Below are 27,712 nucleotides of genomic sequence, written 5' to 3'. Positions count from 1 at the left end.
AAAATTTTATTTAAAAGGTAGTTAGCAATAAAAATAACACATTAAGTAGAAAGAAAGAAATTATAAAGAAATTTATGAAGTAGAAAAGAAAGGAGAAAACCAACAAAACCACAAACTGTTTCTTTGTAAAGTTCAATAAAATAAACCTCTAGTTAGGCTGATAAAATTACCTGAGAGAGAAGACACAAATTACCAGTATCCGTGATGAGAGACGGGACATTACTATAGATCCTACAAATCGGGTCAGCAGCTTTTTTCTGTGAAGATTCAGATAGCAAATATTTTTGGATTGTGGGGCATATGATCTCTAGAGCAACCATTCATCTCTATTGTTGTAGTAGTAAGGGAACCACAGTAAATGAAAGGTGTGGCTGTGTAAAAATAAAGCAGTATTTAAAAAATGGGTGGAAGGCTGAATTTGGCCTGTGCTGTAGTTTGACGCCCCTTGCTAAACACACTAAAAGGAAGAAATCTGCCAACTTACATGAAATGAACATATTCTTTAAAAGTCTCAAATTGTTGGGGCGCCTGAGTGGCTCAGTCGTTAAGCGTCTTCCTTCGGCTCAGGTCATGATCCCAGGGTTCTGGGATCAAGCCCTGCATCGGGCTCCCTCCTTCGCGGGAAGCCTGCTTCTCCCTCTCCCACTCCTCCTGCTTGTGTTCGTTCTCTCGCTGTGTCTCTCTCTGTCAAATAAATAAAATATTTAAAAAATAAAATAAAATAAAAGTCTCAAATAGTCAAAACTGCTACAAGAAGAATTGGAAAATTCAAATAGCCCTATATCAGGGTTTCTCAAATTTTAGCAGTCTTGACATTTTGGGCTAGATAATTCTTTGTGTGGGGGCATAGGGTTTGCAGCAGCATCCCTGGCTTCTACCCACCAGATGCCAGAAGCACCGTCTAGTTATAATAATCCCAAATATCTCCAGAGGTTACCAAGTGTCCCCTGGGGAAGGGGCATCATCTCTGGTTGAAAATCACTGCCCTATATCAACGAAAGAAATTGAATTCATAATTAAAAGCCTTCCCTTCCTCCTCACCCTGTACTCCCCACCCCTGCAAAACAAAAACAAAAAACAAAAAAACACCCAAACACCCAACTCCAGGCCCAGAAGTCTTCACTGCTGAATTCGCAAGAATTTAAGGAAGAGTGGCAAAAAAAATAAAAATAAAAAAAAATTAAAAAATAAATATAAATAAATAAATAAATAAATAAATAAAAGGAAGAGTGGTGCCTGGCTGGCTCAGTCGGAAGAGCATGTGACTCTTGATCTTGGGGTTGTGAGTTTGAGCCCCACATTGGGTGGAGAGATTACTTAAATAAATAAAACTAGGGGCACCTGGGTGGCTCAGTCGTTAAGCGTCTGCCTTCGGCTCAGGTCATGATCCCAGGGTCCTGGGATCTAGCCCCGCATCGGGCTCCCTGCTCCACGGGAAGCCTGCTTCTCCCTCTCCCACTCCCCCTGCTTGTGTTCCCTCTCTCGCGGTCTCTCTCTGACAAATAAATAAATAAAATCTTAAAAATAAATAAATAAATAAAACTAAAAAATAATAATAATTTAAGGAAGAAATGATACCAATTCTATAAAAATTCTTACAGAAAATAGAAGTGAAGGGATAGTTCACAAACTCATTTATGAGTTCAGCATTACCCTACATCAAAATCAAAGATATTACAGAAAAAGAAAATTTCCGGTCATTATGCTCCATGAACACAAATGCAAGAATGTAACAATATATAAAAAGAATAATACATCATGAACTTGTATGTTTTTTTACAGGAATGCAAAGTTGGTTCATCATTTGAAAATCAGTCAATATAATTCATCATATTAACGATAAAGCAGAAAAAAACATATGATCAACTCAAATGCAGGAAAAGCATTTGAAGAAAGTCGACAACCATTCATGATTTTTATTTTTTATTATTATTATTTTTAAAAGATTTTATTTATTTATTTGACAGAGAGACACAGCGAGAGAGGGAACACCAGGAAGGGAAGTGGGAGAGGGAGAAGCAGGCTTCCCGCTGAGCAGGGAGCCCAATGTGGGGCTTGATTTCAGGACCCTGGGATCATGACCTGAGCCGAAGGCAGACGCTTAAAGAAAGAGCCACCCAGGTGCCCCTCATTCATGATTTTTAAAAAAATCTTAGCAAAGTAGGAAAGAAGGCAACTTTCTCAATCTAGTAAAGGACACCTGTTGTAAAAAAAAAAAGCTAGAGTTAACATCATATATAATGATGAAATACTGAATGCTTTCCCCCGAAGAATGGACACAAGTCAGTCTACTAACACCTGTATTGAACTGTGTACTGTAAATTATAAACAGTAAAAGGATGCAAAGGAAAAAAAAGGAATTCAGATTGGAAAGAAGTAAAAGTGTCTTTATAGAAGACATAACCTCGTGCATAGAAAAAGTGAAAATATTTCCAAAAAAGTTATCAAAACATAATTTAGCTTAGCAAGATCTCAGGATATAAGATCAATAGACAAAAATCAATTATATTAAAAAAATCAATTATATTTTAATAGCATTTTCTTGAAAAATGAACAAAGTAAGCCTGTCACTTCAAGGAAAACAATTGATAGTACTAGTTGTAAGAGATAAAAATTTAGCTTTCAAGCAAAATGAGGATTGGGAGGGGCGCCTGGCTGGCTCAGTCGGTGGAGTGTGCAACTCTTGATCTCAGGGTTGTGGGTTTGAGCCCCACGTTGGGCATAGAGATTACTTAAAATAAAATAAAATAAATTAGGATTTTGAAAAACTTGCGCCCACTATTGTGAGCTTAAAAGCGTCCTAATATTTAAAGACTGTTCTTTTTTAAAGATTTTTATTTATTATTTATTTAAGAGAGAGAGCACAAGCAGGGGGAGCTGCAGAGGGAGAAGGAAAAGCAGGCTCCCTGCTGAGCAGGGAGCCGAACTGAGCCGAAGACAGAGCCACCCAGGCGCCGATGGGTAAACAGGAGGTTGGGGGTTGGAAGGGGTCCTTCACAAGGTGATTGTGGTCCTGACACTCCATATTTGGTATAAACCTTTGAGAACAGGTATTCTGGGATACCTCCTATTTAGAGTATTCAATCTCTGCTCACTGACTGGATCCTTATCTGGATTTAAATGTCATGAGCCATTTCTTTTTTCTTTCTTTCTTTTGGTGCAAAAAGTGTTTTTATGATAGCATGGGCACAGGACTGGTGGGCAGAAAGAGCTGCCATGAACTTTTTTTAAAAAAAGGCTTTTCTCTATGCACATATCTCCCTCCATGTTACAAGTGCTAGGTCCCTGTAACAAATTTCTCATCTTTCACTCACTCACTCACTCACTCATTCAATAAATATTTATTGAGAGCAAAATATGTACCATACACAGTTCTAGGTGCTGATAATTCAACAATGAATAAACAAAATCCTTGGGCGCCTGGGTGACTCAGTTGGTTAAGCGACTGCCTTTGGCTCAGGTCATGATTCTAGAGTCCCTGGATCGAGTCCCTGGATCGAGTCCCGCATCGAGTCCCGCATCGGGTTCCCTGCTCGGCAGGGAGTCTGCTTCTCCCTCTGACCCTCCCCCTTCTCATGTGCTCTCTCTCTCATTCTCTCTCTCTCAAATAAATAAAATCTTTTAAAAAAAATAAACAAAATCCTTGATTTTTAAAATCTTACATTCTAATGAGGGGGAAAATAGTAAGAAAAATTGTCCAGAACTCGTAAAGGGGCAGGAGAGAATTACTGGGTGCTCCTTCACCGTAGTGCTAGGGTATACCTTTGATAGACTTTATATTGACTAGGCTACTGCAGAACTTTGTAGGGGTAAAGGTTAACTTGTAGAAAACCAATGGCAATGCAAATGATTCCTAGCCATAGTAATGCAACTGAATTTTGATCAGTAGAGATGGAATTGATTTCCATCTGGTAGAAGCAATAAGCATTACAGTTTATTACTTAATAAGATATTAATGTTTTTACAACTCTTAGCAAATTGATTTCAGTATTCCTTTGGCTGATAACCTAAATCTCTTAAACTCAAATTCTCATTTGAACAAGTCTTTTTTTTTTAAAGATTTTATTTATTATTCATTTGACAGAGAGAGAGAGACAGCAAGAGAGGGAACACAAGCAGGGGGAGTGGGAGAGGGAGAAGCAGGCTTCCCGCTGAGCAGGGAGCCCGATGCGGGGCTCGATCCCAGGATGCTGGGATCATGACCTGAGCTGAAGGCAAACGCTTAACGACTGAGCCACCCAGGTGCCCCTCATTTGAACAAGTTACCATCTAGCTGGTTCCCTCATTATTTAGGATAATAATGGAGAAGCAGTTTATTATGATAAATAAAATCTTTGGCATGTGTTCATTTTATCTTTGTATAAGAATTATGTTTCCAATCTTTTGAAAATTATAATTTAGCAGACTGTATGAAAAAATACATGATATAATAAAAGCAGGTTAAGAGGACAGCTATTAACTGGTGGTGTAGCATGTACTAGTTTAAATAGATGGGGCCAATCAATCAACAAATCCTGTATTCTCTCTGAATTGTAAGTGGAATCAATCCTTTTCTAGCCTCACTGGCACTACACTAATTCAGAACCATCTTCTCTCATCTGATTTCCCTGCCATAATCCTATTTACTCCAATCATCAACTATCAGATGATTTTTCTTTTTTTTTTTTAGTGATAAACACAAGATTCTATTCGTGATATTTAAAGTTTTGGTAACTACTCCTGTAAATGTGGAAATAAAAGTGTATGTTTTTCACTGGAACTTTACAACTCACATTAAGAATAATACTGTTTAGGGAAGCCTGGATGGCTCAGTTGGTTGAGTGTCTGCCTTTGGCTCAGGTCATGATCCCAGGCTCCGGGGATCAAGTCCCGGATGGGGCTCTTTGCTCAGTGGGGAGCCTATTTCTCCTCCTGCCTGCCGCTGCTCACCCTGCTTGTGCTCTCCCCCGGCTGTGCTTGCTCTCACTCTCTGACAAATAAGTAAAATCTTAAAAAAAAAAAAAAAAAGAACACAGTTTGAGCAAAGGTTAAAAATTCCCTCATTCACATGTAGCTTTGACAGTTCACAATCCATAAAATACTGGAAAAGCTCAAACTGCTACAAAGTTTCTTCACTACTTCTAATTTTCTATGGTAGTGAAGAGATTGTTGTCTTAAAATTCACACTTGCTTCATCACTCCTGTAACTCCAGTAAAAATGTACTCAAATTTCCTGCCTTCTGAAAGCGATATGACTCTTCGATGGAGTTTGAAACAGTGACTGATTACTTCTGAATACTTAAGCTCCACTGGGTGACAGCTCACATCTGTACTTCTGACTCACTACCTAGAGATCAGAGGTCCCCACGACCCCCTCCTTGGGCTGTAGTAACTTGCTGGAGCAGCTCATAGCTCTCAGGAGACCCGTTTCTCACTTGATCACTGGTTTATTACTAAAGGATATAACTCAGGACAGTCAGATGGAAGAGATGCATAGTGCAAGGTATAGATAGGGAAAGGACATGGAGTTTCCATGCTCTCTCCCAGCACTTCGGTGTATTCACCAACCGGTAAGCTCCCAGATGATCATTTTTAAAAACACCTATCTGATCATATTCTTCCTTTCTACGGGCTCCCTATGGTGAAGTCAAGTTCTGTGGCGCCTACAGCTTACACAATTCAAGGGCCCTCTTGGTAAGAAAAACAATACAATATTAAGGACAGAGCCTTGGAAGGGGCACTGGATATAGGTTCTTCAAGCTTCGTTAGCTCCACTACAAATCCGCCTCTGCCCACAAATCTGTCCTCGTTTTTCTCTGCCTCAGGATCTTTCTGCTTGGAAGGCCCTTCCTGACCCTTTTTGCCTAGCTAACTCTTTCAGTACTCAACTGCCAGCGCCTAGTCCTCTCTGATCCCCCAACTGGGTTAGGGGCCTTTACGCAGTCTCTCCCAATGCTCCAAGCAGAGGCATCTTTCTGTGCGAGTGGTTCCTCTTTCCCAACACCCACAGAAGATCCCTGGCGGAGCGGGGTTTGCACCTGGTTTGTAAAGGTGGGCTGAACCCCGGAAGAGAGACCGCCGGAATTCCCTCCTATTTTCGCCCAGAGTGGCGCCACCACCTCTCCGGAACCCGCGGGTCCGCTGTTGCGGTTCCGGTCGGAATTATTCGGCGGTGCACGCTGATATGGCTGCGCTGGTAGTGAGACGAGTTCGGGACGTGCTGAAGCGTGCACACTTCGCGACCATCCCGCGGAGACATCGACATAAGAAGAAATGGGTAAGATCCGGCCGGTGGCCCAGGAGGGAACAGCGATAGCTGCCTTTTGCCGCCGCCCCTCGGGAAACTTCTCCAGCCCCACCACTTCCCAACCCTCTCGGATAGGTTCACTGCTCCCGCCCCTCGGGAACGCCTTCGGCCTCTTTTCCCCGCCCCTCAGGGTGCGTCACTAGGCTCCTCCCTTTCACATCTGTTACGTATTCGCTTCTATCGCCCTTTTATTTCGTCACAAGGCTTGGGCTGTCGCTCGGGTTACGTCTGAGCCCTCCCGACTCCGCCCCTCTAAGTTACGTCATCACCGCCGCCCTCATTCTTTCAGTTATGTCACCGCTTCTTGTTCCCCGGCTCTCGGTTACCGTCCCCTTGGCCCCCACTACCCCTTCCACTTCCCCTCCTCCCTCTCCCTCCCCTTCTTTCCTACCCCGTCCCCCCTTTCTCCCTCCCTCCATGACCTCTTCTCCGCCTTTCCTCCTAGAACTTTCAGCCCGGCCGCCCTCACCCCTCGAAAAATGTTTTAGCGACAACCCCTTCCTTCCTGGGTCTGCGCCGCCCTCCGAGAAAGGATTCAACCCCATCCTCACCCTCGAGCTGCCTCTGGCGTCCAGGAAAGGTTACAGCGATCATCCTGCCCACCCTCCTGGCCTTTCCCCAAACTCAGGCAAAGGGTGCAGCGACTCCCCTCACCCCCTGGACTCTCCCCACTTCTCCAGAGACCCTTTCTCTGGCCTCACCTGTAGGCCAGGAATTTCTTCGCTAACCGCCACGCCCCCCTCCCTACCTCGACCGATTCCCTCCCCGCCCCCACCGCGCCCCTCTCCACCTTCACAGCCTCCCCTGCGCCCGGGGAGATGTTCGTTTGAACCATGTTCTCCACTCCTTGGAAGGCCTTTCCGCCGCGAGCCTATCCTCTCTGGTTCGCCCCTTTCGAGCCCTTGTTTTGAGCGGTTCAGCCTTCTGGGGTCACCCCCTGTTCGTCCACGGAGCCCTTATTGCAGCTGGATCAGTCCCCCGAGAACACCGCATCCCTGTCCCCGAAGCCCTTGCATTGACCAGCAGGCTTGCCTCTGTTATTGTGGTGGATACCCTTCAGTCCTGGTAACCAGCCCGGTGACTTCCCCTACTCTCCCTCATCGGCCCTTGGGAACCAGCCCGGTGACTTCTCCTATCCTCCCTCATGGGCCTTTGGAAACTGGCCCCATGATTTCATCTTCCATCACTCCTGGGTCCCAGGGAACTTGCCCCATCATTTCACCTACTCTTACTAATAGGCCCCTGGGAACTGCCGTCCTTATTTCACCTCCTCTTGCTCACCGGCCGGTGGAAATTAGATCTGTAGTTTCCCCACCCCTGTCTCCCAGGGTTTTGGAAACTGGGCCCAGGGTCTCCCCTCTGCTCTGTCCCTGGTCCTCAGGCAGAAGTTACAATGACCCTCCACCTTCCCCTGCATCTTCCCCACACACTGGCAGCTTTTGCCGTAGCCACCTTAAGCCTCCAGACCCTTGTGAACCTAAACCACAGCTTGACCTGCCCCTTGGGAAAAATTGCTGTGGCTCCCCACTTTCTTCTCAGGCAGGCACATCTGGCTCTCCCAGCTCACCTCAGGAGGGCTCCTTTCACTATTCCCATTTTTCTCAAGAGGCTGCCCCTGGTAGCCCTTGTTGTGCCATCCGTCTACCTGCTAGGAGTACTTGTTCTCCTTGCTCACCCCAGTCCCAGGCTCCTGTGAAGCCTTGCTTTGAGTCCATTTTCGCCTGGAAGACTGGTGGGAACTCTTGCCTCTTTGTAGAGCCAGGCACCACGATTTCTTGTCCCCCCTGTCCCCAGGAACCACCTCTTCCCCTGTCCTCTCACTGTCCTTATTCTGTCTTCTCCTTCCCTTCACCCCCGGGCAACCAGTTTATATCTCCACCCCAGTCACCCCCCCGCAGAGGCTATAACGAACCCCCTCTCCCTACCTCAGTTGGCCCACAAGTGAAGTCCCCCAAATCCTCAGAGTTAAAACAACCACGTGCTCTCCACAGATGTCGCTCCCTGATCATCCCTCTCCAGCACACTCCTCTTGACCTGCCCAGGCCCCCTAAGGCCAGTGCCTCTCCTCCACCTCCCTCCTGCCCTTCTGGTCCTTCTTGTATGGTGACATCCATTACCACTTGCTCAAATCCCTGCCCCAAAGAACTTCCCCAAGGACCTGCCTTACCTACTGTGATCCCTAAAACCCTCAAACCTGTTCTCCCCACTTGTCTTCCCCTTCGCCTTCCTCTTTGTCCTGTCCCACCCAATAGTTATGTTCAGAGCACCTCCTATGGACTCCCCATAGGACCCCCGTGCAATACCCATATATATTCTGTGGTTCCCCCCACCTCTGATCCTTGTCCAATCCTCGGCCCCCCTCAGTGTCATAAACTGACCATGGTGCCCCCCTGTGGCATCTATAGCACTCCCAGGGGCCCACCCCAACCTCATCGCCAGCCTGTGCCACCTCCCTGTTCCACCCACATCTACTCTTTTATCCCTTTGCGAGCACCCTTTGATCCTCAAAGTTTACCCATTGTCCCCCAAGCCCGGTGCCACCCTGTGGCCTGTGACACCATGCCCTGTGGCCTCCATGTCTACTCTGTGGCTCCTCGAGGCTGCTGCAAAGAGCCCCCCCAGGTTCCCTATAGCTGTCCTTTGCCTTCTTCCAAGACTTCCAGCTGTAGCACTGATCTCAGCTGCAGTTCAGCTGTTGTTATTAGTGAATGCCAGAGTAGTGACAGCCAGAGCAAGACTACCCACCAAAGCAGAAATCGGGGCCGGAGTGAGAATAGCCACCACCCCAGCAGAAGTCAAAGTCAAAGCAAGAGTCTCGACCCTCAAAGAAGTCAGAGCCGGAACAGGAGTCCCAGTCAAAAGAGAAGTCAGAGCCGGAGCAGTAGTTCCCACCAAAGCATAAGTCAGGATAAGAGCGAGAGTCCTCAGTGTAATGGAAATCAGGGCCAGAGTGAGAGTTCTCAACATAGCAAAAGTCAGGGCACGGGCAAGAGTGCCCTCCGTGGTGAAAGTCGGAGCCGAAGTAAGAGTCCCCGCCACGGCAAGAGGCGGGGCCACGGCAGGAGTCCTCACCATAGCAGGAGCCGGAGCAATAGTCCCCACCCCGGCAAAGGTCATGGTCGGAGCAAGAGTCCCCGCCATAACAAGAAATGAGGGCCAGAGGAAGAGTTCTGACCAGACCAAAGTGTAGGCCAGAGCAAAATGAACAGACAGTAATAGGACTGCTAGCCCGACCGAGTGTCCCAGCTGTGGCCACAAGAACCTACCTGAGGACCCCTCAGCTGATGTCTTCATTTTCCTTTTAATCTGTGTTTATGCTCTGCACGCCTGAATCCTGTCCCTCTCTACTACCCCCATAGAAGTCCCTGTTTTGGTTTATACCACAAGGTTTCTAGGAGTTCTCCTTATCCCACCTTCCTGGGCTCTAGGAACTCTCCCAAAATGACCCTCAACCCTGTGATTCTGAGCATTATGGTGTCAGTCACCGCATGACCTTAGGTAAGTTACTTTTATCTTTCCATCAAATGTGGAAGTTGATATTTGTATCCCACTGAGCTGTCTGTCTTTTGTGGTGCTCACATAAGCTAGGAGACAAGAAAATGCCTTAGAAGACGGAAGGGCTGTTCAGAGAGAAAGCATCTTTTGTTTTTAAGGCTGAGACTTCCCCCAGGGCCCTCATAGTTTCTTCCAACCTTCTGTAGACTCTCCTCAAAAGTCCTATCGTGAGCTTCCATTCTCTTTTTTTTTTTTAAAGATTTTATTTATTCATTTATTTGAGAGAGAGAGAGAAAGAGAGCACATGAGAGGGGGGAGGGTCAGAGGGAGAAGCAGACTCCCTGCCGAGCAGGGAGCCCGATGCGGGACTCGATCCAGGGACTCCAGGATCATGACCTGAGCCGAAGGCAGTCGCCCAACCAACTGAGCCACCCAGGCGCCCGAGCTTCCATTCTCTTAAGTTCTTCTTACTCCCAGGCCTCAAGGATTGCCCCCTTTTTTGATGGCCCGCACATGCTGTTGTGAGAGCTACAGCTTGCTTTCTCACAACCCTGAGACAGAAAGGCCAGCTCCCCACTACTTTTCTCTTTCATACTTCTTTTCTGGCGGGCAGAGGCAGGATGCAGAGGCAGGAGTGGGCAGTGGCTGGATCCGCGTTTGCTGTAGGGCTCTGAGGTATTGGTGAGGTCAGGTGGTAGGGGAGAGGCAAGACTGGAAGACCAATAAGCCTGTTCTTTTCCTTTCAGGCTGCCACAGAGCCCAAATTTCCTGCCACTCAACTGGCTCTGCAGAATTTTGACATGACTTACAGTGTGCAATTTGGTGATCTCTGGCCATCCATCCGGGTCAGTCTCCTTTCAGAGCAGAAGTATGGTGCACTGGTCAATAACTTTGCTGCCTGGGATCATGTGAGTGGTGAGCTGGAGCAACTGAGGGCCAGGGACTTTGTGAAGGAAGCCATTTCCCGCGGGGAACTGGAGCCCAAGGGTGGCCAGACTCCAACTCCAACTCCAGCCTCCGGGGCCTACAGCCCGAACCTTCGATGCTTCACTTTTGCCAGAGGGGATGTCAGTCGGTTCCCTCCTGCCAGGTAGGATCTGGGTTGTCCTGAGTGTGCTGGAAGTAGACAGAAAGAGACCCAGCTCTTGTCCTGTTTCATAAGGATCATAATATTGCTGATATTTTTCGAGTGCTTATATATGCTAGGTGTTTTTCTAAGTGTTGTATGTGTGTTATCTCCTTTTGTTCTGTCAACAGCCCTCTGAGGTAGGTAATCTTATTGTTCCTCTTTTACATTTGAGGAGACAGGTGCAGAGAAGTTAAGGTACTTGCTTGCTTTAGGTCCCTAAGAGAGCAAGTGGTACAGCTAGTATTTAGACCCAGGCAGGTTGATCCCAGAACCTGTTCTGCTCTGTTTTCCCCTGTGGAAGACAGTCATCTCTAATTTGCGCACTTCCCGTGCCCTCTACAGTTAAAATGTGTATTATTTGCAACTGCTTTCTCATTTTGCCCTCTTAGCTACTCATCCAAGTGAGTAGGACAAGTAACCTCCTGGTACCAAAGAACAAGGGAGACTTACCTAGGGACACAAAGTTAGTACCAGAGGGGTTGGTGATGAGGGGACTTCTGGTCTTCTCATGCAGTGCTCAGCTGAAGCTTTCATGGAACTTATAGTCTAGTGAGGAAGACAATAGTTAAGAAACTATAATTGTGATAAGTGCTACGAAGGAAAAGTACAAGATGCTATAAAGTTTTATAATTAGGAGATCTAACCCAGTCTTTTCTGAGGAAATAAAATTTAAGCTAAGACCTGAAAATGAGTAGGAATTAAAGCTGGTGGCATGAGGGTGTGGATGGGGGTGCAAGGCTACAGAAGCTGGCAGAAGCCAGATTTTGAAGGTCTTCTAGGCCATGTGGGATTTTGGACTTTTTCTCTAAAAGAGAGAGGGAGCCATGAAAAGTTTTAAGGTGGGGAATGACATGACCAGATTTGAATTTTTAAAATTCTGGCTACTGGGGCGCCTGGGTGGCTCAGATGGTTAAGCATCTGCCTTCAGCTCGGGTCGTGATCCCAGCGTCCTGGGATCGAGCCCCACATCGGGCTCCTGGCTCAGCGAGGAGCCTGCTTCTCCCTCTCCCTCTGCCTCTCTCCCTGCTCATGCTTTCTCTCTCTCTCTCTCTCTGTATCTCTGTGTCTCAAATGAATAAATAAAATCTTTAAAAAAAAAATTACAAAAAAATTAAAAAAAAATTCTGGCTGCTGTGTGGAAAACAGATTGGAGAGGGGCAAGGCTATGTATGACATATGAAATGGGGATGTAAATTAGGAAGCTTTTGCAATAGTTCTAGCTACTGGCTTGAGGGAAGGCTGCATGCTTAGGAAAACTAGGAGGTGAGGCTAGAAGAGTATGTGGGGGGGGGCTATGTGTGGGAATCTTGAATGCCAGGAACTTACAGGTTTAGAGAAGGGGATTTTCCTGATGGCCCAGGGTTGCTTATAAACGGCTAGACTTGCCAGGGCTGGATGGCTTCAGACCATGCACCCTTTAGTTCCATATTGCTGTAAATTGCCAAGATCTGTTCTAGAGAACCACTGGAAAGGATTTTTGAGTAGGGGAAAGGCAGTAATGCACAGTGGTTATAAGCATGGGATTTGGAGTCAAGAAAACCTAGATTTGGATTTTGCCTTCATCACTTACTGGGCATGTAGCTTTGGATAACTGACCCTTGGTTTCCTTATCTGGAAATGAATCTGGAAAATAATGGCACTGATACTCTAGCTCATGTGCCAGCTATTGTTCTAAGCACGTAACTTCTATTAATTCCTTTAATCCTCACAATCATCCTGTCTGGTAGGCACTCTTATTATAGACGAGGACACTGATGCACAGAGAAGTTGAGTAATTTGCTAAAGGCACACGGTTGTTGAGCAGCTGGGCTGAATCCAGATGGTCTGGCTCTGGAATCTGGGTTCTCCTGCCTCACAGGGTCCTAGTGAGGACTAAATGAAGTGATGTATCTGAGACACTAGTACAGCACCTACAGTATAGCACTCACAAACAGTATCTCTTACTGGTGGTATTCTTCTCATCAAAGTTATGCTTTAGGAAGATCATGTTAGTAAATTGGGGTGAGAGGGAGATAGATTGGGGCAGGGTTGGAGATCAATTTGGAGGCTCTGGTTTTAGGCAGAACTGTGGATGCAGCACCATGTGGTTTCCTAAGTTGCCTGAGGTGCTTGGCTTCTACTCAGAGAGGTTTGGGTTTCCTTCTTGTGTTGATAGGTTCCATATAAATCAAGGGAATCCTAATCTCCCAGGAGGTCAAGGATGTATTTACGGAGTCCAGGAATCTCCTGAAATTATCTGAAAAATTGTTGTGCCTTTTTTTTTTTTAAAGAGGGACTGTAACTTTCAGCAGATTTCAAAACTGAACCAAAAAAGAGTCGAGTGACACTTCCAAAAGGAAGGAACTGATGAGAATGGGTTTCATAGACCTGTGCTAGTGTGATAGGAATTCTGTGCTTTTCTCAGATTTCTTGTCATTCTCCATGAGGCATGAGGCACACAGTTTCAGGGACAATCCAAGTGTGATTAGACTTTGAAAATATCCCACCATACTCTGAGTCTACTTGTGAAGGTGTCACAACCTCAAACCTGGGGACTGTAGCTCTTGTAGTGGATCCTCAGTGGTGCTATGTCTCATGTCTTGTCACATCTTTCTCCCAGAGCCTTCCTGTTAGGGCAGCAAGGATCAGGTTTCTGTCTCCTTGAGTCTGTCCCCAATGGCTGAGCTGTGTGTCAGGCAGGAGAATGGCTTATGAAAACTGGCCTGGGAGTGAGGAGTCCTGTGACCGTTAGGTTGCTGTTGTCTGTTGTCTCTATCCACATGGTTCCTGCCTATCTTCGTGCCTTGGACTCTTATCACAGCCTTCTCACTTGGTCTATTTCTAATTTGTTCTTTCTAACCCACCTAGCTTTCTAAAACTCTATTCAGATGATCATGTCCCTTTCTTTACAAACTTTGGTAACTGCCTGCAGGTTACAGTCCAGACTCCTTAGGATAGGGTTTAAGGCTTTTTACAACCTGGCCTCTATCTGCTTTCCAACCTCAATCTCATTCACCTTGTATTTCTACTACACCAGGTTTCTCACTGTTTCTGAAAGGAGCTATGAGTTTCCCTGCTTCCATGCCTTTGCTTGCTCTTTTTTTCTGCTCTTGGAATGCTCCTGTTTCTTCCTCCCTTCCTCTCTTCTTCCCTTTCTTCCCCTTCCTTTACCTAATGAGGGCCTATTTCTTCATCAGGCCTGACTCAGGTGACTGTGAGAGGCACAATTAATGGTATTCTTCTCTAAACCCACAAACAATTTTGTGTCTTAATATGTAATCCAGTAAGACCGAGTTCCTCCTATATGCCAGGCGGTGTTTTAGGTGCTGGGGTTATTACAGTCTCTGCCTTCATTCTAAAGAGGGAGGAGGAGGAGAGGACACACACACACACACACACATCTGTACATGTATATAAAGTGAACAATAAGGCTTTAAAGAAAAGTAATGTAACAGAGAGATAGGAGGTGATGGGAGTAGGGGTGCTATTTTTAGATAGAGTAGTCAGGGAATGCCAGTGCCTCTCTGATGAGATAACTTTTTGTGGAGAGAACTTTGAGGAGAGACTGAAAAAAGTGAGGAATCAAATCAGGGCTGTTTGGGGGAACAGTTTTGCGGGTAGAAAGTAGAACAGCTATAAAAGCCTTAGATTAGAACATACCTGGCTTAATTAAGGAAGGGCAAGATGGCTAGCTTGGCTGGATTAGAGTGAATTGATATGTGGGGTTTTGTTTTGTTTTGTTTTTAAGATTTTCTTTTTAAGTGATCTCTGCACCCAACATGGGGCTCAAGCCCACAACGCTGGAGGCACCTCAGTGGCTCAGTAGGTTGGGCCTCAGGCTCTTGGCTTCAGCTTGGGTTATGATCTCGGGGTCTTGGGATTGGACCGCATCTGGCTCCGAACTCAGCGTGAGTTGGCTTGTCCCTCTCCTTCCCCCTCTGCTTCTCCCCCCCCACCCTAATGCGTGCACTTTCTCTTCTTTCTCTCTAATAAATAAATAAAATCCTTAAACAAAACAAAACAACAAAAAACCCCACAACCCTGAGATCAAGAGTTGCATGCTCCACTGACTGAGCCAGCCAGATACCTCTCAATCTGTGTTTTAACTGGGTCACTCTGGCTGTGGTGTGGATGAATGAGTGAGTGAGTGGGTCTGAGAAATGAGTTTTTGCTGAATAGAACTCAGTAGCGCCTGAGGGCATGGACTTGGTGGCCTTGACTTCCATTGGGTCTCCTGACCTAGAATTTGACTCTAAGGTGGTCTCCTCTCTTCTAGGCTTGGCAGCCTGGGTGTCATGGACTACTACCTGATGGATGCTGCTTCCTTGCTGCCTGTCCTGGCCCTTGGCCTGCAGCCTGGCGACACTGTGCTTGACTTATGTGCAGCGCCCGGGGGAAAGACACTAGCACTGCTTCAGACTGGCTGCTGCCGTAAGTCAGAGGCCTGGTGTCTTGGGCAGGGAGGGCTCCCTCCCTCACCCAGTCAGGGGCCTCCCGAATAGGATGGGCTCTCTGGTCCCAGGGTCAGAGGGGGTACAGTGCTCGCTTGCTAAGGTGGTGTATTTTTGTTTGCAGTTTTCTCCTCTCTTCCTCTGTCAGTTGGCCAAGGAATATTGCTGAGCCGAGCAAGGTCTCCGAAGGCAGATTAAACCAGGGCCCTGATCAATCTACACATGACACTTTCATTCCTCTGTATCTGTTTACTTTTGTCTCTAAGGTTAGGTTCGTTTCGTTAGTCTGCCAACTAAAGCAGTAAGATCTGGCTGCAGCCACCCTTTATGGCTTTATGTCATTCTTCCCCAGACTTTGTGTTCTTCAGCCACATTCTGCTACTCTCTCTTATTTGAATCAGCCTCCATCTTTTGCTCCTGTTCCATTTTCTCTCTAGAATACCCTCCACCCTATCCCAGCTGGCCTGCCTATAGCCTTTTAGCTTTCGGCCTCAGCTCAAGTGTGCCACCTCCTGGAAGTCTCCCCTCATGACCTCTGCCGGCCGGTTGCAAAGCGTCGCCTGTGTCCTATGCTCCCATGCCGTGGGTGTCACCCTGGCAACCGTAGGCACATTAGCCTTGCACCAGAGCTTTACCGGGTACGCATCGTCTCCCTCTTTAAGAATGAATTCCTTGGCGACAGGCCCAAGTTTTATTCATCTCAGTACTTGCAGCCACCAGCCCGGGCCATGTGCACTGTAAGTGTTCGGCTATCTACTGGCTGATGTCCTGCCTTAAAACAGGCAGCCTTTTTCCCTGGAGACCTGAGAACTATCCAGACAGGGGCTGTTGTTTTTCCACTCACCCTGGAGGTCAGTCAGGCTTCTCTTGCCTTATCCCTGAGCCTTTTTTGCGGGGCTGGCCCCTTCTCTTCCAGTTCTCGTCAGCCAGCTTACACAGTTTTGGTTAGCTTCCAGCCTCATGGTTGGCCCTGTAGGTGATTGCAAGGTACCACATTTGATCTTACCTTTTGGAAGTGCAGAGGGAGAGGAGAAAAAGTGTTGATAGGGTTTAATGAGTCCAGTGCAGGAGAGCCCAGCCTCTGTGCTGGGCTGTGCTGATCTGACTGAGTGCTGTGGGAATCCACGAGAAAGGGGATGAGTGAGGTGGGGTTACTTGGAAGAGGAGGAACTTGAACTAAGAGGCAGGAGAAGAGCCAAGGAGAGGTCATTGAGAGTTGCTTTTCTAAGGTGTACTAAATTACCAGCACCTTGCCCCCTTCCCAGCTCCTTACCCAAGGGAGTCCTTCATCTCAGTGGAAGGAAGCAACTGAGTTTCCCTAGTTTAGCCCTCCTATTTTAGGGAGGGGGAAATTGAGTCCTAAAGAGATTAGATACTTTTACCTGAGTTGGAGATAGAGCCAGAACTGGAACCCAGCTTTTCTGTACTCCGTTCATGTCCTTCTGCAAATTCCTCTTGAGCAGAGAATCCGATTTTTACTTCTTTAAGTGCCCTCAAAAATTGGGACTCTATATCTTTGTGGGAACACTAAGCTGGCATGGTAGTGATCACTCCCATAAGGTATAAGGTATGCACTCTCTAGTTCTTCACCATAGTTCCTGCCTCTCCCTTTCACTTCTTGACTCTGAGGCCAGGTATCAATCACAATTTATCATCAAGCTTGCAGTAATGTTTTCTCTTACAGTAGAGCCAAGAGCAAAGTGAACTATTTCTTGAACTTTGTGTCTGTCACAAAAGGGAAAGTAAAAGATAGATGGTGAGGGCGCCTGGGTGGCTCAGTTGTTTAGGTGACTGCCTTCAGCTCAGGTCATGATCCTGGAGTCCTGGGATCAAGTCCCGCATCAGGCTCCCTGCTCGGCGGGGAGTCTGCTTCTCCCTCTGACTCTCCCCCTCTCATGCTCTCTCTCTATCACTATCTCTCTCAATAAATAAATAAAAATCTTTAAAAAAAAAAAAAAGATGGTGAATCAGTTAGGATTAGGTTTGCCATATACAATAGAAAATCAATGCACTGGCTTAAAGAAGAAAAGTTTTTCTCTCTTATATAAGAGAGCTGGGATATAGGCAGTCCAGGGCTGGTATGGAGTGTCCACAAACATCAGGGACTTGGGCTCCTTCTTTCTTTTTGCAGCCTATTTTATTTCAGGCTTCCATCCTCAGGATTGCCTCATGGTCCAAGATGGCTGCTAGAACTCCAGTTATCACATTCAAATTCAAGGCAGGAAGAAAAGATTGGTTAAAAGGGGTGCATCTAATTGTGTTAGCTTCTTTTAAACATCTTCCCATAAGTCCCACGCAATAATTATGCCTACAACTCATTGACCAAAACTTAGTCATAACTTAGTTATAAAAAGAGGCTAAGAAATGGGGCACATTGCTCCCCTCTCCCTCAAATAAAATTGGAGTTCTAAGGAATGAGAGGGAAAAAAATTACTAAGGAATGAGAGGGAAAAAAATTTTTGTAAATAATGTGTAGTATCTGCCAAAAATGAAGAGAGAGACACATTTCAAAAAAGTAGGAGAGAGCATACTTATTTAGAAATATTCATACTTGGTCTACTTTATTTATTTATATATCCTCTCTGGCCTGGGTTTGTGGTTGCCTTTGCAACCCCTGCTTTAGAGTGTCTAGTACTGTGCCATGTACATAATAAACATGTCTTCTCCACTTGCCTCTGCCCCTGGGGTTTGCATTGATTGGCTATGCCCAATAATTGGTCTGACTCTCCATCAGCACCATTGCTGGTGGGATGTTTCGTTGGGGCATGGCCTTGAAGTTTCTTTATTCTCACAGGCATAAAATGTCCTTACTACCCACAACCATCTATAGATTCAGTGCAACCCCTATCAAAGTTCCAATGGCATTTTTTTCCAGAATTAGAAAAAACAATGCTAAAATTTATATTCCCACAGGCAATCTCGCTGCCAATGATGTGTCCACTTCTCGAACAGGCAGACTACAGAGGGTCCTTCACAGCTATGTGCCTCAAGATATCAGGGATAGAAATCGAGTTCGAGTCACCTCATGGGATGGCAGGAAGTGGGGAGAACTGGAGGGGGACACCTATGACCGGGTGAGTGATTCCTGACCTGAGACATCCAGCTAGCCAAATCTGGCCTTCCTGTCCCAGCTCTCCATATTTGAGGATGGAGGCTCCCTGCTCGGCGGGGAGTCTGCTTCTCCCTCTGACTCTCCGCCTGACCCTCAGCAGGTAGGATCCAGCCCTCCATATTTGAGGATGGAGGGCCATTTCTGGACCTGGCCACCTCTCCATGGGTGATTGGGAGAACACAGCCATCTGCACAATCATTGGTGGTATCTTCATTAGAGACAATTAGCAGGAAAGAGTTTGAACCTGACTGAGTGGGAAAAGGGTTAGTAGACTTATTTTACTTCTCAACTCACTTGGTTGCTCAGAAACCCTGATTAAAATAAATATGAATAAGCTAATTTATTTTTGAATATTAATACAGCACATGGTGCAAAATTCAGAAGGTGCAAAAGGGTATCTAGTGAGAAGTATGCTTCCCTTTTACTCCTGTCTCACAGCCATCCTTCCTCTCCCCACAGATGACCATTGTTTATATTTTCTTCTGTATCCTTTAAGATGTATCCTTTGTGGATATACAAATACAAATGTGTGTGGTTCTTTTTTTTTAGAGAGATAGAGTGTGTGCACATGTGTGCACGCAAGCAGGGCAAGGGGCAGAGGGAGAGAGAGAATCTCAAGCAGGCTTCACACTCAGCCCGGAGCCTGATGCAGGGCTTGATCTCACAACCCTGAGATCATGACCTGAGCCGAAACCAAGAGTCAGATGCCCAACCGACTGAGCCACCCAGGCGCCCCAATGTATGTGTATTTTTGAAAAAAGGAGTGTGGGGCGCCTGGGTGGCTCAGTTGGTTAGGCGACTGCCTTCGGCTCAGGTCATGATCCTGGAGTCCCTGGATCGAGTCCCGCATCGGGCTCCCTGCTCGGCAGGGAGTCTGCTTCTCCCTCTGACCCTCCCCCCTCTCATGTACTTGCTCTCTCTCATTCTCTCTCTCTCAAATAAATAAATAAAATCTTTAAAAAAAAAAAAAAAAAAAAAAGAAAAAAGGAGTGGTGGTGTATTAATTTCACTATTTGAACTTTGCAGTTTTTTCATTTAGTAATGTACCCTGAGGTTCAGTCCTTTTAAGTTTTATGCTTTTTAAGTATCATTGCTGGAAAACAGTTTATATGCATCTAAGATTTTTTTTTTTTTTTTTTTGCATCTAAGATTTTGACAGAGTGTACTAAATCACTCTCTGTGGAGGCTCCATCGGCTTCCTTCCTACTGGTAACGCGGAAGAGTTCCGTGTCCTCATATCCTGCCACCACTGGTGTTCTTAAACTTTTTGGGTTTTGCCAACTGATAGCATCTAATTTATATTCTCTTATTATGAATGATGTTGAAAGTCATTTCCTATCTTTAAGTTATTTGCATTTTCTTTTAATTGGCATATTCTAAAAGTATTTATTAAAACATATACTTCTAAAAATATAAAAAAATGTATAGCTCTTGTCACTCTATTGTCATCTGACTCGATCTAATCTGTCCAGTTCTCACCATTCTGGCTCAACCACTCCAAGAAATTGAAAGACCAAGGCTTATAGAAGCTTGGATAGGCTTAAGAGGCCTGCTTCTTGCCTGTGTAGGAATCCCCAGTTCAGCTTTTTTGACATGGAGACAGCAGAACGGAGTGGACAGAGCATGACCTCTGCTGTCCACCTAACCTGTGTCTGTACCACAGGGCTGCCACTTACTGACTTTGGGCAAGCTGCTTCCTCTTGCCGAAATTTCAGCCTCTTCATTTGTAAAGTAGGGAATATTGCTATGTAGGACTATGCAGATGATTCATAGAGCGTGTTTGAGGAGAGCACTTAGCACAGTACCTGGCCATGAAGATTAGACACCTGGCCGTCATCGTTACTCAGCCTGTGCTTGCACGCTTCCATTATCATTATTAATTTACTTGGAGTTTCTGCTTAACTAAAATTCACAGATCTCTTCCATAGATGATTTCTTTGGAAACATAAATTATAGAACTTTTTCTTTTGTTTTAATTTTTGTTTTTGTCTCTTGTGCCTAGCACAGAGTATAGGCTCTTAGTGAATGCATGAATGATTTTATATTTCTCACTTTAAAACTTTTCCATATTGGATATGATGTCTCAGCATAAAATAATTTTGAATCCTGACCCTGTTATTCAGTCTATTAGCTACCTTCTGGGCATTCTATCACCTGTAAATTGGATGTTTCATTCAAATAGCTAAGGACAGAGCCAAGGACAGAGCCCTAAAGCATGAAAGACTTCTTTCTAGGAAGCACCTGGCTGGCTCAGTTGGTAGAACACGGGACTCTTGATCTCATCGTTGTAGGTTCGAGTCCCACGTTGTTGGGTGTAGTGATTACTTAAAAATAAAATCTTAAAAAAGAAAAGAAGAGAAAGACTTCTTTCTAGGTCGATATCAGTTAATTTAATTATAGTTATTTGGGTATTGGCTTTGGCTTTTTGACCAGCCGTGAGTATACCTAAATATACTGTTTTCCCACTCATTATTTCACAGTTGTCTACCAGGTTAAAATGAGAAGCTTTGTCAGATACTCTGCACCGGAAGGATGGGCAGAGGGAGCACTGTATGAAACCTCTCAGGGCAAGGGCCTAAGGGAGAGAGCGTGTAAGGAGCTCTAATACTGTGCCCTTTACAACCTCTGGGCAGGTGCTGGTGGACGTGCCCTGTACCACAGACCGCCACTCCCTCCACGAGGACGAGAACAACATCTTCCAGCGGTCGAGGAAGAAGGAGCGGCAGATGTTGCCTATGCTTCAGGTGCAGCTGCTCGCGTGAGTAACAGATTGACCCACGCTCTCGACTTCGTGCCACAGTGTTCCAGGGGGCTGGTCGCCTGGGGGATCGGAAGCTCTTGCCACAACCATCGTCCCCAGAAGGGTCTTCTGATCGAGGAACTACCTGGAGGAGACAGACATGATAGGAGGGTCCTCTGGAACATGAAAACCCTATGTGGTAGGACACACATAGGGTGGGCCGCACAGATTCATTTACGTTGCCTTACCTCCATGCTAGTCCTAGTCCCAGTGAGTAGCACAAGTTTGAAAGCTTGAAAAAAGTGACTGAAGTCAAGGCCCTGTAGGGCTGGTAAGGACTCAGTGGATAGCTAGCTAGCATCAGCGTTTGGACCATAAGCAGAGTCAGAGTTCAGGGGATTGCCTCTGGCGGAGAGCCCATGGAGTAAGGCTGGGTTGCTCTCTGCCTTGAGAATGACTCTTCCGGTGTATCTATGTGGAAGGGACTTCAGAAGCTAACACAGCTGCCCATCCCACAGTAGACTCCAATATCCATGCTTCCAGCTCCCCCTGTTGTCCTTCTGCTTCTGGGAAGCTCAGTAGTCACTGCTTTTCTCTCTTTCTGGTTTCAGGGCTGGACTCCTTGCCACCAAACCAGGAGGCCATGTTGTCTATTCCACCTGCTCACTCTCACACTTACAGAACGAGTATGTGGTGCAAGGCACCATCGAGTTCCTGGCCAATCAATACAGCATCAAGGTTCAGGTGGAAGACCTGACTCACTTCCGAAAGCTTTTCATGGACACATTTTCTTTCTTCCCATCCTGCCAGGTTGGGGAGCTGGTAATCCCAAACCTCTTGGCCAATTTCGGGCCTATGTACTTTTGCAAAATGTGTAGGCTGACATAGCATCACCCTGTTCCTGAAGTCCTGGTGTAGGAGGGTGAAGGGTATACTCCCATGGAGGCACCAGAAACTGAGACCCATGGCAAAGATGCACTCTGGGTCCTATCTCCATCCTGTTCAAGTCTTTCTATAGACAGTTTTCAGCGTTAGAAAGTAGGAGTTTTTCTGTCCTGCTGTCCAGTTGTGAGAGCATCAGCAGGTTTCTAACTCACTTATTATACCCTCTCCCCCCATTTCTAAGCCTGTGCTAAAGGTTCCTGCCCCATTAAGAGCTGAGAAGGAGGAGCCAGTGAGCAGGCCTACACTTTAAGCTGTAAACTTGGGAAGAAGCATTTAGCCAATAAAACTGTTGAAGCTCCATAGAGCTGGGGCTGTAGTTGGGGCCTCCTGTCAGTCCAAGTACTGTTAGTGCCGTTTGTACCAGCTGCCATTACTGAGCACCAGCTCCTAGGGCCCCAATGCCCAGGAGACCTCTTGGTGGCAGCCTGGTGGCAGACCTCTGGTGACAGAGCACCTCTCACACTTGAAGTGAGTTCTGCGTGTGATCAGTCCTCAGCAACCGATGGGCCCAAACGCGCCTCCGTAGTTCCTTCAGACAGCCCCCGATCAAATTTAAGGAACAAGCAACTAAAAATGTTAAGCCAATCATGATAATCCGCTTCCTAGCGCTGAGAAAGCTCTCCCGAGCTGCATCCTTGCAGCCGCTCCTGCCGCCCCCAGCACTGCTGCCCCGGGTGGTGGGGGAAGCTGCCCAAACCACAGGGCTATGATCCTCTCCTGGGCGCTTCTGCCGTCGTTCAGCCCTGTAGCAGGTGTGCCTGGAGCTCCTGTAGGCCAGGTAGCCAGGGAGCTGTTGGAGGTGTAGCAGCAGTTGGGACCGTGGGAGTTGAGGCTCCTCGTCCTCCTTCATGGCAGCTCTCCTCCTTTTGCTTTCCGAGCACCTAGGCATCTGATATCTTTTTCTGTTATATTATGCTTTTTGTTTTGTTTTTCTCGTTCCTGGTCTGTGGCTGAGCTCTGGTTCTAGTTGTTTGGCCTAGCCCTCGGTCCCTCAGAGCTCTTCCCCAGCAGCACAGGGCCTCCCCTCCCCGAGGGTGTGAAGTTTGGGGCAATATTACATCATTCTGACTGCATGCTAATTATGTTGTCTTTGTCACTCTAACATAAAGAAGGTAATCCCTTAATGGCAGGGATATTAAAAATTGCTTATGGTCACTTGTAAATTATTGCTTTTTTTAATGAAAAAAAAATTTTTTTTCCTGAGAAACTGGCCTTTATGCAGAAAAGGAAGCATAATTTTAGAATACTTATGTTCTTCGTTCTTTCCACTTTCTTTTTCCCTCCTCTTCTTTCTCTCACTCATTTTGTTCTTTATGCCTTTCCTGCTAATCCTTGTTTTGGTATTAGAGGTGTCAGCTGAGAAGGATTTTGGATAAGGTTAAGCCTTCTCTTTTCTTGGGATTTGCGTTGTAACTGAGTGCCCTGAAACATCTTTCAGACTCAAAGTCGAGTGAAGCTAGGAAGATGGAGCTCCAGGGAGTAGGACTTTAATTAGCCTCCATGTGTGGTATGTGTCCCCGGCCTGCTGTTTACTCTCAGTATTGGCTGAGGCTGGGAGGCCTCAGGTGCCTGGGTTTCTGCCCTTGGCCTCCTGGGTATCCAGCCTGGTGCTAACAATGCTAAAAGCAGTGCTAATTCAAGCTTGGGTCTCCTGCCCCTGGGGTCCCAGTCTAACTGGGGACAGACTGACTCAGGTTGGAAAGGCAAAGAACTACTTTGGAAAAAAGTTTGATTATCTCCTGTAATTGAACATCTACTTACTCTACAGCGCAGTTATTCCAATACTAGGGATAAATCCAAGAGAAACTCATACATGTACACCAGAAGATTTGTACAAGATTGGTTCATAGCAATCCCAAAAGGAAATGCAAATGCCCATGAGCAGCTGAGTGGACAAATAAACTGGAATATTCACACAATGGCATATTATATGGCTGTCAAATGAACCACAGTGATACAAAACAGTATGGATGAACCTTTAAAATAAAATATTAAATGAAAAAAGTTCAGTCCCAAAAGATTAAATGTAGCATGATGCCATTTAAAAAAAAAAAGGAAAACATGAAAATTTGTTATTATTTGCAGACAATATAATTGATAATTTTAAATGTACTGTTTAATGAATTTTGATAATTATATATAATAATATAATCACCATCACCATCAAAATATAGAAAATAATTCTATCGTCTAAAAAGCTTCCTTGGGGCACCTGGGTGGCTCAGTCGGTTAAGCATCTGCCTTCAGCTCAGGTCATGATCCTGGGGTCCTGGGATCGAGCCCCGCGTTGGAACTTGCTCATCAGGGAGCCTGCTTCTCCCTCTGCCTGCTGCCCCCCCCCCACTTGTGCTCTCTCTTGTCAAATAAATAAATAAAATCTTTACAAAATAAAAAAGATAAAAAGCTTCCCAGTGCTCCTTTGCACTCAATCCCCTTCCCCCATCCTTGGTCCCAGGAAATCACTGCTTTCTGTCACTAGAATTTAGCCTAGTCTAGAATTCCTAATGTGCCATTTAAAGTCTGAAGCTCCCCTGATGACTCCCAGGGTCACTTCCTTTACTGGTTTACTTATGGTGAATAAGTTAAGTTAACATTACTAATGGTTTATAACTGGCCTAACGGGTTACGTGTTTCTGGCTTGATTACATGGCCAGAGTAGCATAAAAACCCTTCCGTGAACTTCTAATTTGAGCTCTCCCAAAGCCAGGATTCCTTACACAGATCATGGTGATTCAAACAAAAGATAGAATGCTCTGTTGCACATCCTTGCTAATACTTGGTATTGTAAGTTTTAAACTATATTCCAGCGGGTGTCTCTGAGTATCTCATTGTGGTTTTAATTTGTATCTCTGTCATGTTTTAGAGTTAAATACAACTAAGAATTTAAAAACATTTTTAACAAACACATATGCCGTAAAACTATGTAAAAAGGACGGAAGGGTTCTCACTGTGGGATTCAGGATAATGGTTCCCACAGGTAAGGGGGACAGGATGGAGCCGGAGGGAACATATAGTTAGATTAGGTTATTGTCAACTGAATGAGTGAAAAGCTATGCATAAAAGTATGTTGTACATGATAAAAATGTGTCATGAAAAAGGATTTTGATTAATCCAATTTTGTGCACATGATGACCAAAAAAATAGAGGGGTAGAGAACCAGCTCACAAAGTATAATAGTGCCGAATGTGGCTTGATAGGGGCTGTGGGAGGGGCTATATCTGGAGACCTGGAAGCTTAGCTATGTTGCCTCAGTCTTCCTCGTGGGTTCCCCTTTCTGTGTGACATACAATAGCCCATCCTTGGCAGAGGACCAAGGGTTGGGACAGTCATGGATCACATTAGAGGGATGGTTTGGGTCTGTGGTTTTCACCTTGTATGGGGGCAGGGGTCATAAATCTGTCTGAGAGACTGGTAAAAGCTTTGGCAGTCTCAGGGGAAGAATGTATTTTACACACAATCCCGGGGTTTGGGCACTCCCTACAGACCATCCGCAAACCCCAAGTTAAAAACCTTTAGGAAAAAAAACACCAAAAATTTTGGATTAGAAGGTCTCAGGATTTGAGGGTCTTTAGAGGAGGGCAAGGGGGGGCAGGCAGAGCCCCAGTGGCTAACTCCAATCACCACTTTCTCTTCTGCCAACCTGCTCTTCCTCACCGTGTGCGTTCCTCACCTCCCAACACAGCGCCACCATGGGCCCTGCTGCCCAAGCCAGAACCGCGGCTGCCCTTGACGCCTCATTCCTAACAGCAGTGGTGGTGATGGTACTGCGTGTTGACCAGTTGTCTATCCCAGACTGTTGCTAAGCATTGTTTTATAGGCATCCTTGTTTCTTACCCTCACAAAAACCCTGAGAGATAGGTACTCTTTTTAGTTCCATTTCATAGATAAGGAAACAAGCTTAGACCTCTTAAGTAACTTTTTTTTTGGTCTTTTATCCTTTTAATCAAAAAAACTTTTACAACACATATTTTGATACATAATTTTTTAGGGAAGCAACAATTGTCTAATTGTGGATATGACTTTATGTACATTTCAGTTTTTAGGTTAAATATGGGGATGTCCTTATCTCACCAGTGACTTTCCTAAAGTAACTTTCTTCCATAGATACTCATTTTTTAAAAAAGATTTTATTTATTTGAGAGAGATAATCTTCAGTAATCCCCCTAACAAAATGTTTGCCATATTCTCTAACCCATTGTATGCTTGACTCTATGTGCTGATATAAAATGGTATTATGTCTGATTGCTAATGAGTCTGGGTTTATTTTTAAGTTTTTTCTCCTTCAAAAAGCCAAATTGTATGTATGTATGTATGTATGTATTATTTTTTTTATTTTTCACCCAGTTACCCCATCCCCCCACCTCAACCACTCAAGTAACTTTCAAAAAATTACACACAATCAGAAATTTCTTTCTTGATCCCTCTAAAGCAGTCTGAAAGAGGTCTAGTATGCTGAAGCGTAGAAGGGGATGGTTGTGGAATCCGAGGTTAGAGAAGCAGGCAGAAGCCAACTGCTCCAGGAGTAGGTATTTTGTCCTGAGTAATTGGAAGCCATCATAGGATTTTTAAGCCAGAAAATGATCTGATCAGATTTCTGTGGGCCTCCTACTGGGAATATGATTATCAATAGTATTTGCTGAATGAGGAAATTAGATAGCTGGCTGAACAAAGCATGCTTCTGAAGGTCAGTCCTCTCCTTCAGCTTACTCAGCCTTCATTTCTCTGAGTAAATGGGAATTGCTGAATGCCAAGCAGCTCAGACTGCATTTTGAGGTGACACATTAGGAGGCATGTTGGCAAATGGGTAGAGCCTGAGGAGGGTGACCAGGACGGAGAGGAAACTGAAAGTCTCAGCCTGGGAAGAGGAGTTGAGGGAATTGAGAGTATTACACCAGGAGAGGGGAACACCTGGGCAAGAGAGACGGCCTCTCTCGATAGGACTGTTCTGAGGCAGGGTGGGCAGAGGTATTTTGAGTGTCCCCAGGGGTAGAGCTGGGGCCAGTGGAAAGAAGGTGTAGTGGGCCAGATTGCAGGTCACCATAAGAAATCTTTAGTGTTTTTTTTTTTTCCCTAGATTTTATTTTTAAGTAATCTCTACACCCAACATGGGGCTCGAACTCACAACCCCAAGATCAAGACTGGTCTCCACAGACTGAGCCAGCCAGGCACCCCTAAGCTAGTGTTTTCTGAATTATGCTTCACAACAATGATACATCAATGGCCATGAAATCAGTTTTATGGGTATGGAGAGCAGTAGGACTTTTCACAGATACCTAGTTACTCATCCTCCTGGGCCCTTGGCAGAGTTACCTTCCTCACTGTCTCTGCAGTTAGGCATGGCCATGTGACTTGCTTTATGAAATATTAGCAGAAATTTTTTTTTTGTAAGATTTTATTTATTTATTTGACAGAGACACAGCGAGAGAGGGAACACAAGCAGGGGGAGAGGGAGAAGCAGGCTTCCCGCTGAGCAGGGAGCCCGACGAGGGTCTCGATCCCAGGACCCTGGGATCACGACCTCAGCTGAAGGCAGACACTTAACGACCGAGCCACCCAGGCACCCCAGAAATGGTGT

General features: G+C 45.7%; 1 protein-coding gene across 1 annotated transcript; it reads left to right on the top strand.

Annotated features, from left to right (window-relative positions):
- Positions 1-5,193: 5,193 nt before the first annotated feature.
- Positions 5,194-24,365, top strand: NSUN4 (NOP2/Sun RNA methyltransferase 4). Its single transcript, XM_032429829.1, has 6 exons — positions 5,194-6,256; positions 10,528-10,871; positions 15,166-15,320; positions 18,254-18,414; positions 21,086-21,210; positions 21,804-24,365. Exons 1-6 carry the CDS (start codon positions 6,164-6,166, stop codon positions 22,078-22,080), a joined length of 1,155 nt encoding a protein of 384 aa, XP_032285720.1. The 5' UTR covers positions 5,194-6,163; the 3' UTR covers positions 22,081-24,365.
- Positions 24,366-27,712: the final 3,347 nt, after the last annotated feature.

The sequence above is a fragment of the Phoca vitulina genome, unplaced genomic scaffold (genome assembly GCF_004348235.1).
Source record: "Phoca vitulina isolate PV1807 unplaced genomic scaffold, GSC_HSeal_1.0 scaffold2, whole genome shotgun sequence".
Taxonomy (NCBI): Eukaryota; Metazoa; Chordata; class Mammalia; order Carnivora; family Phocidae; genus Phoca; species Phoca vitulina.
This window is presented reverse-complemented; position numbering and strand designations above follow the sequence as displayed.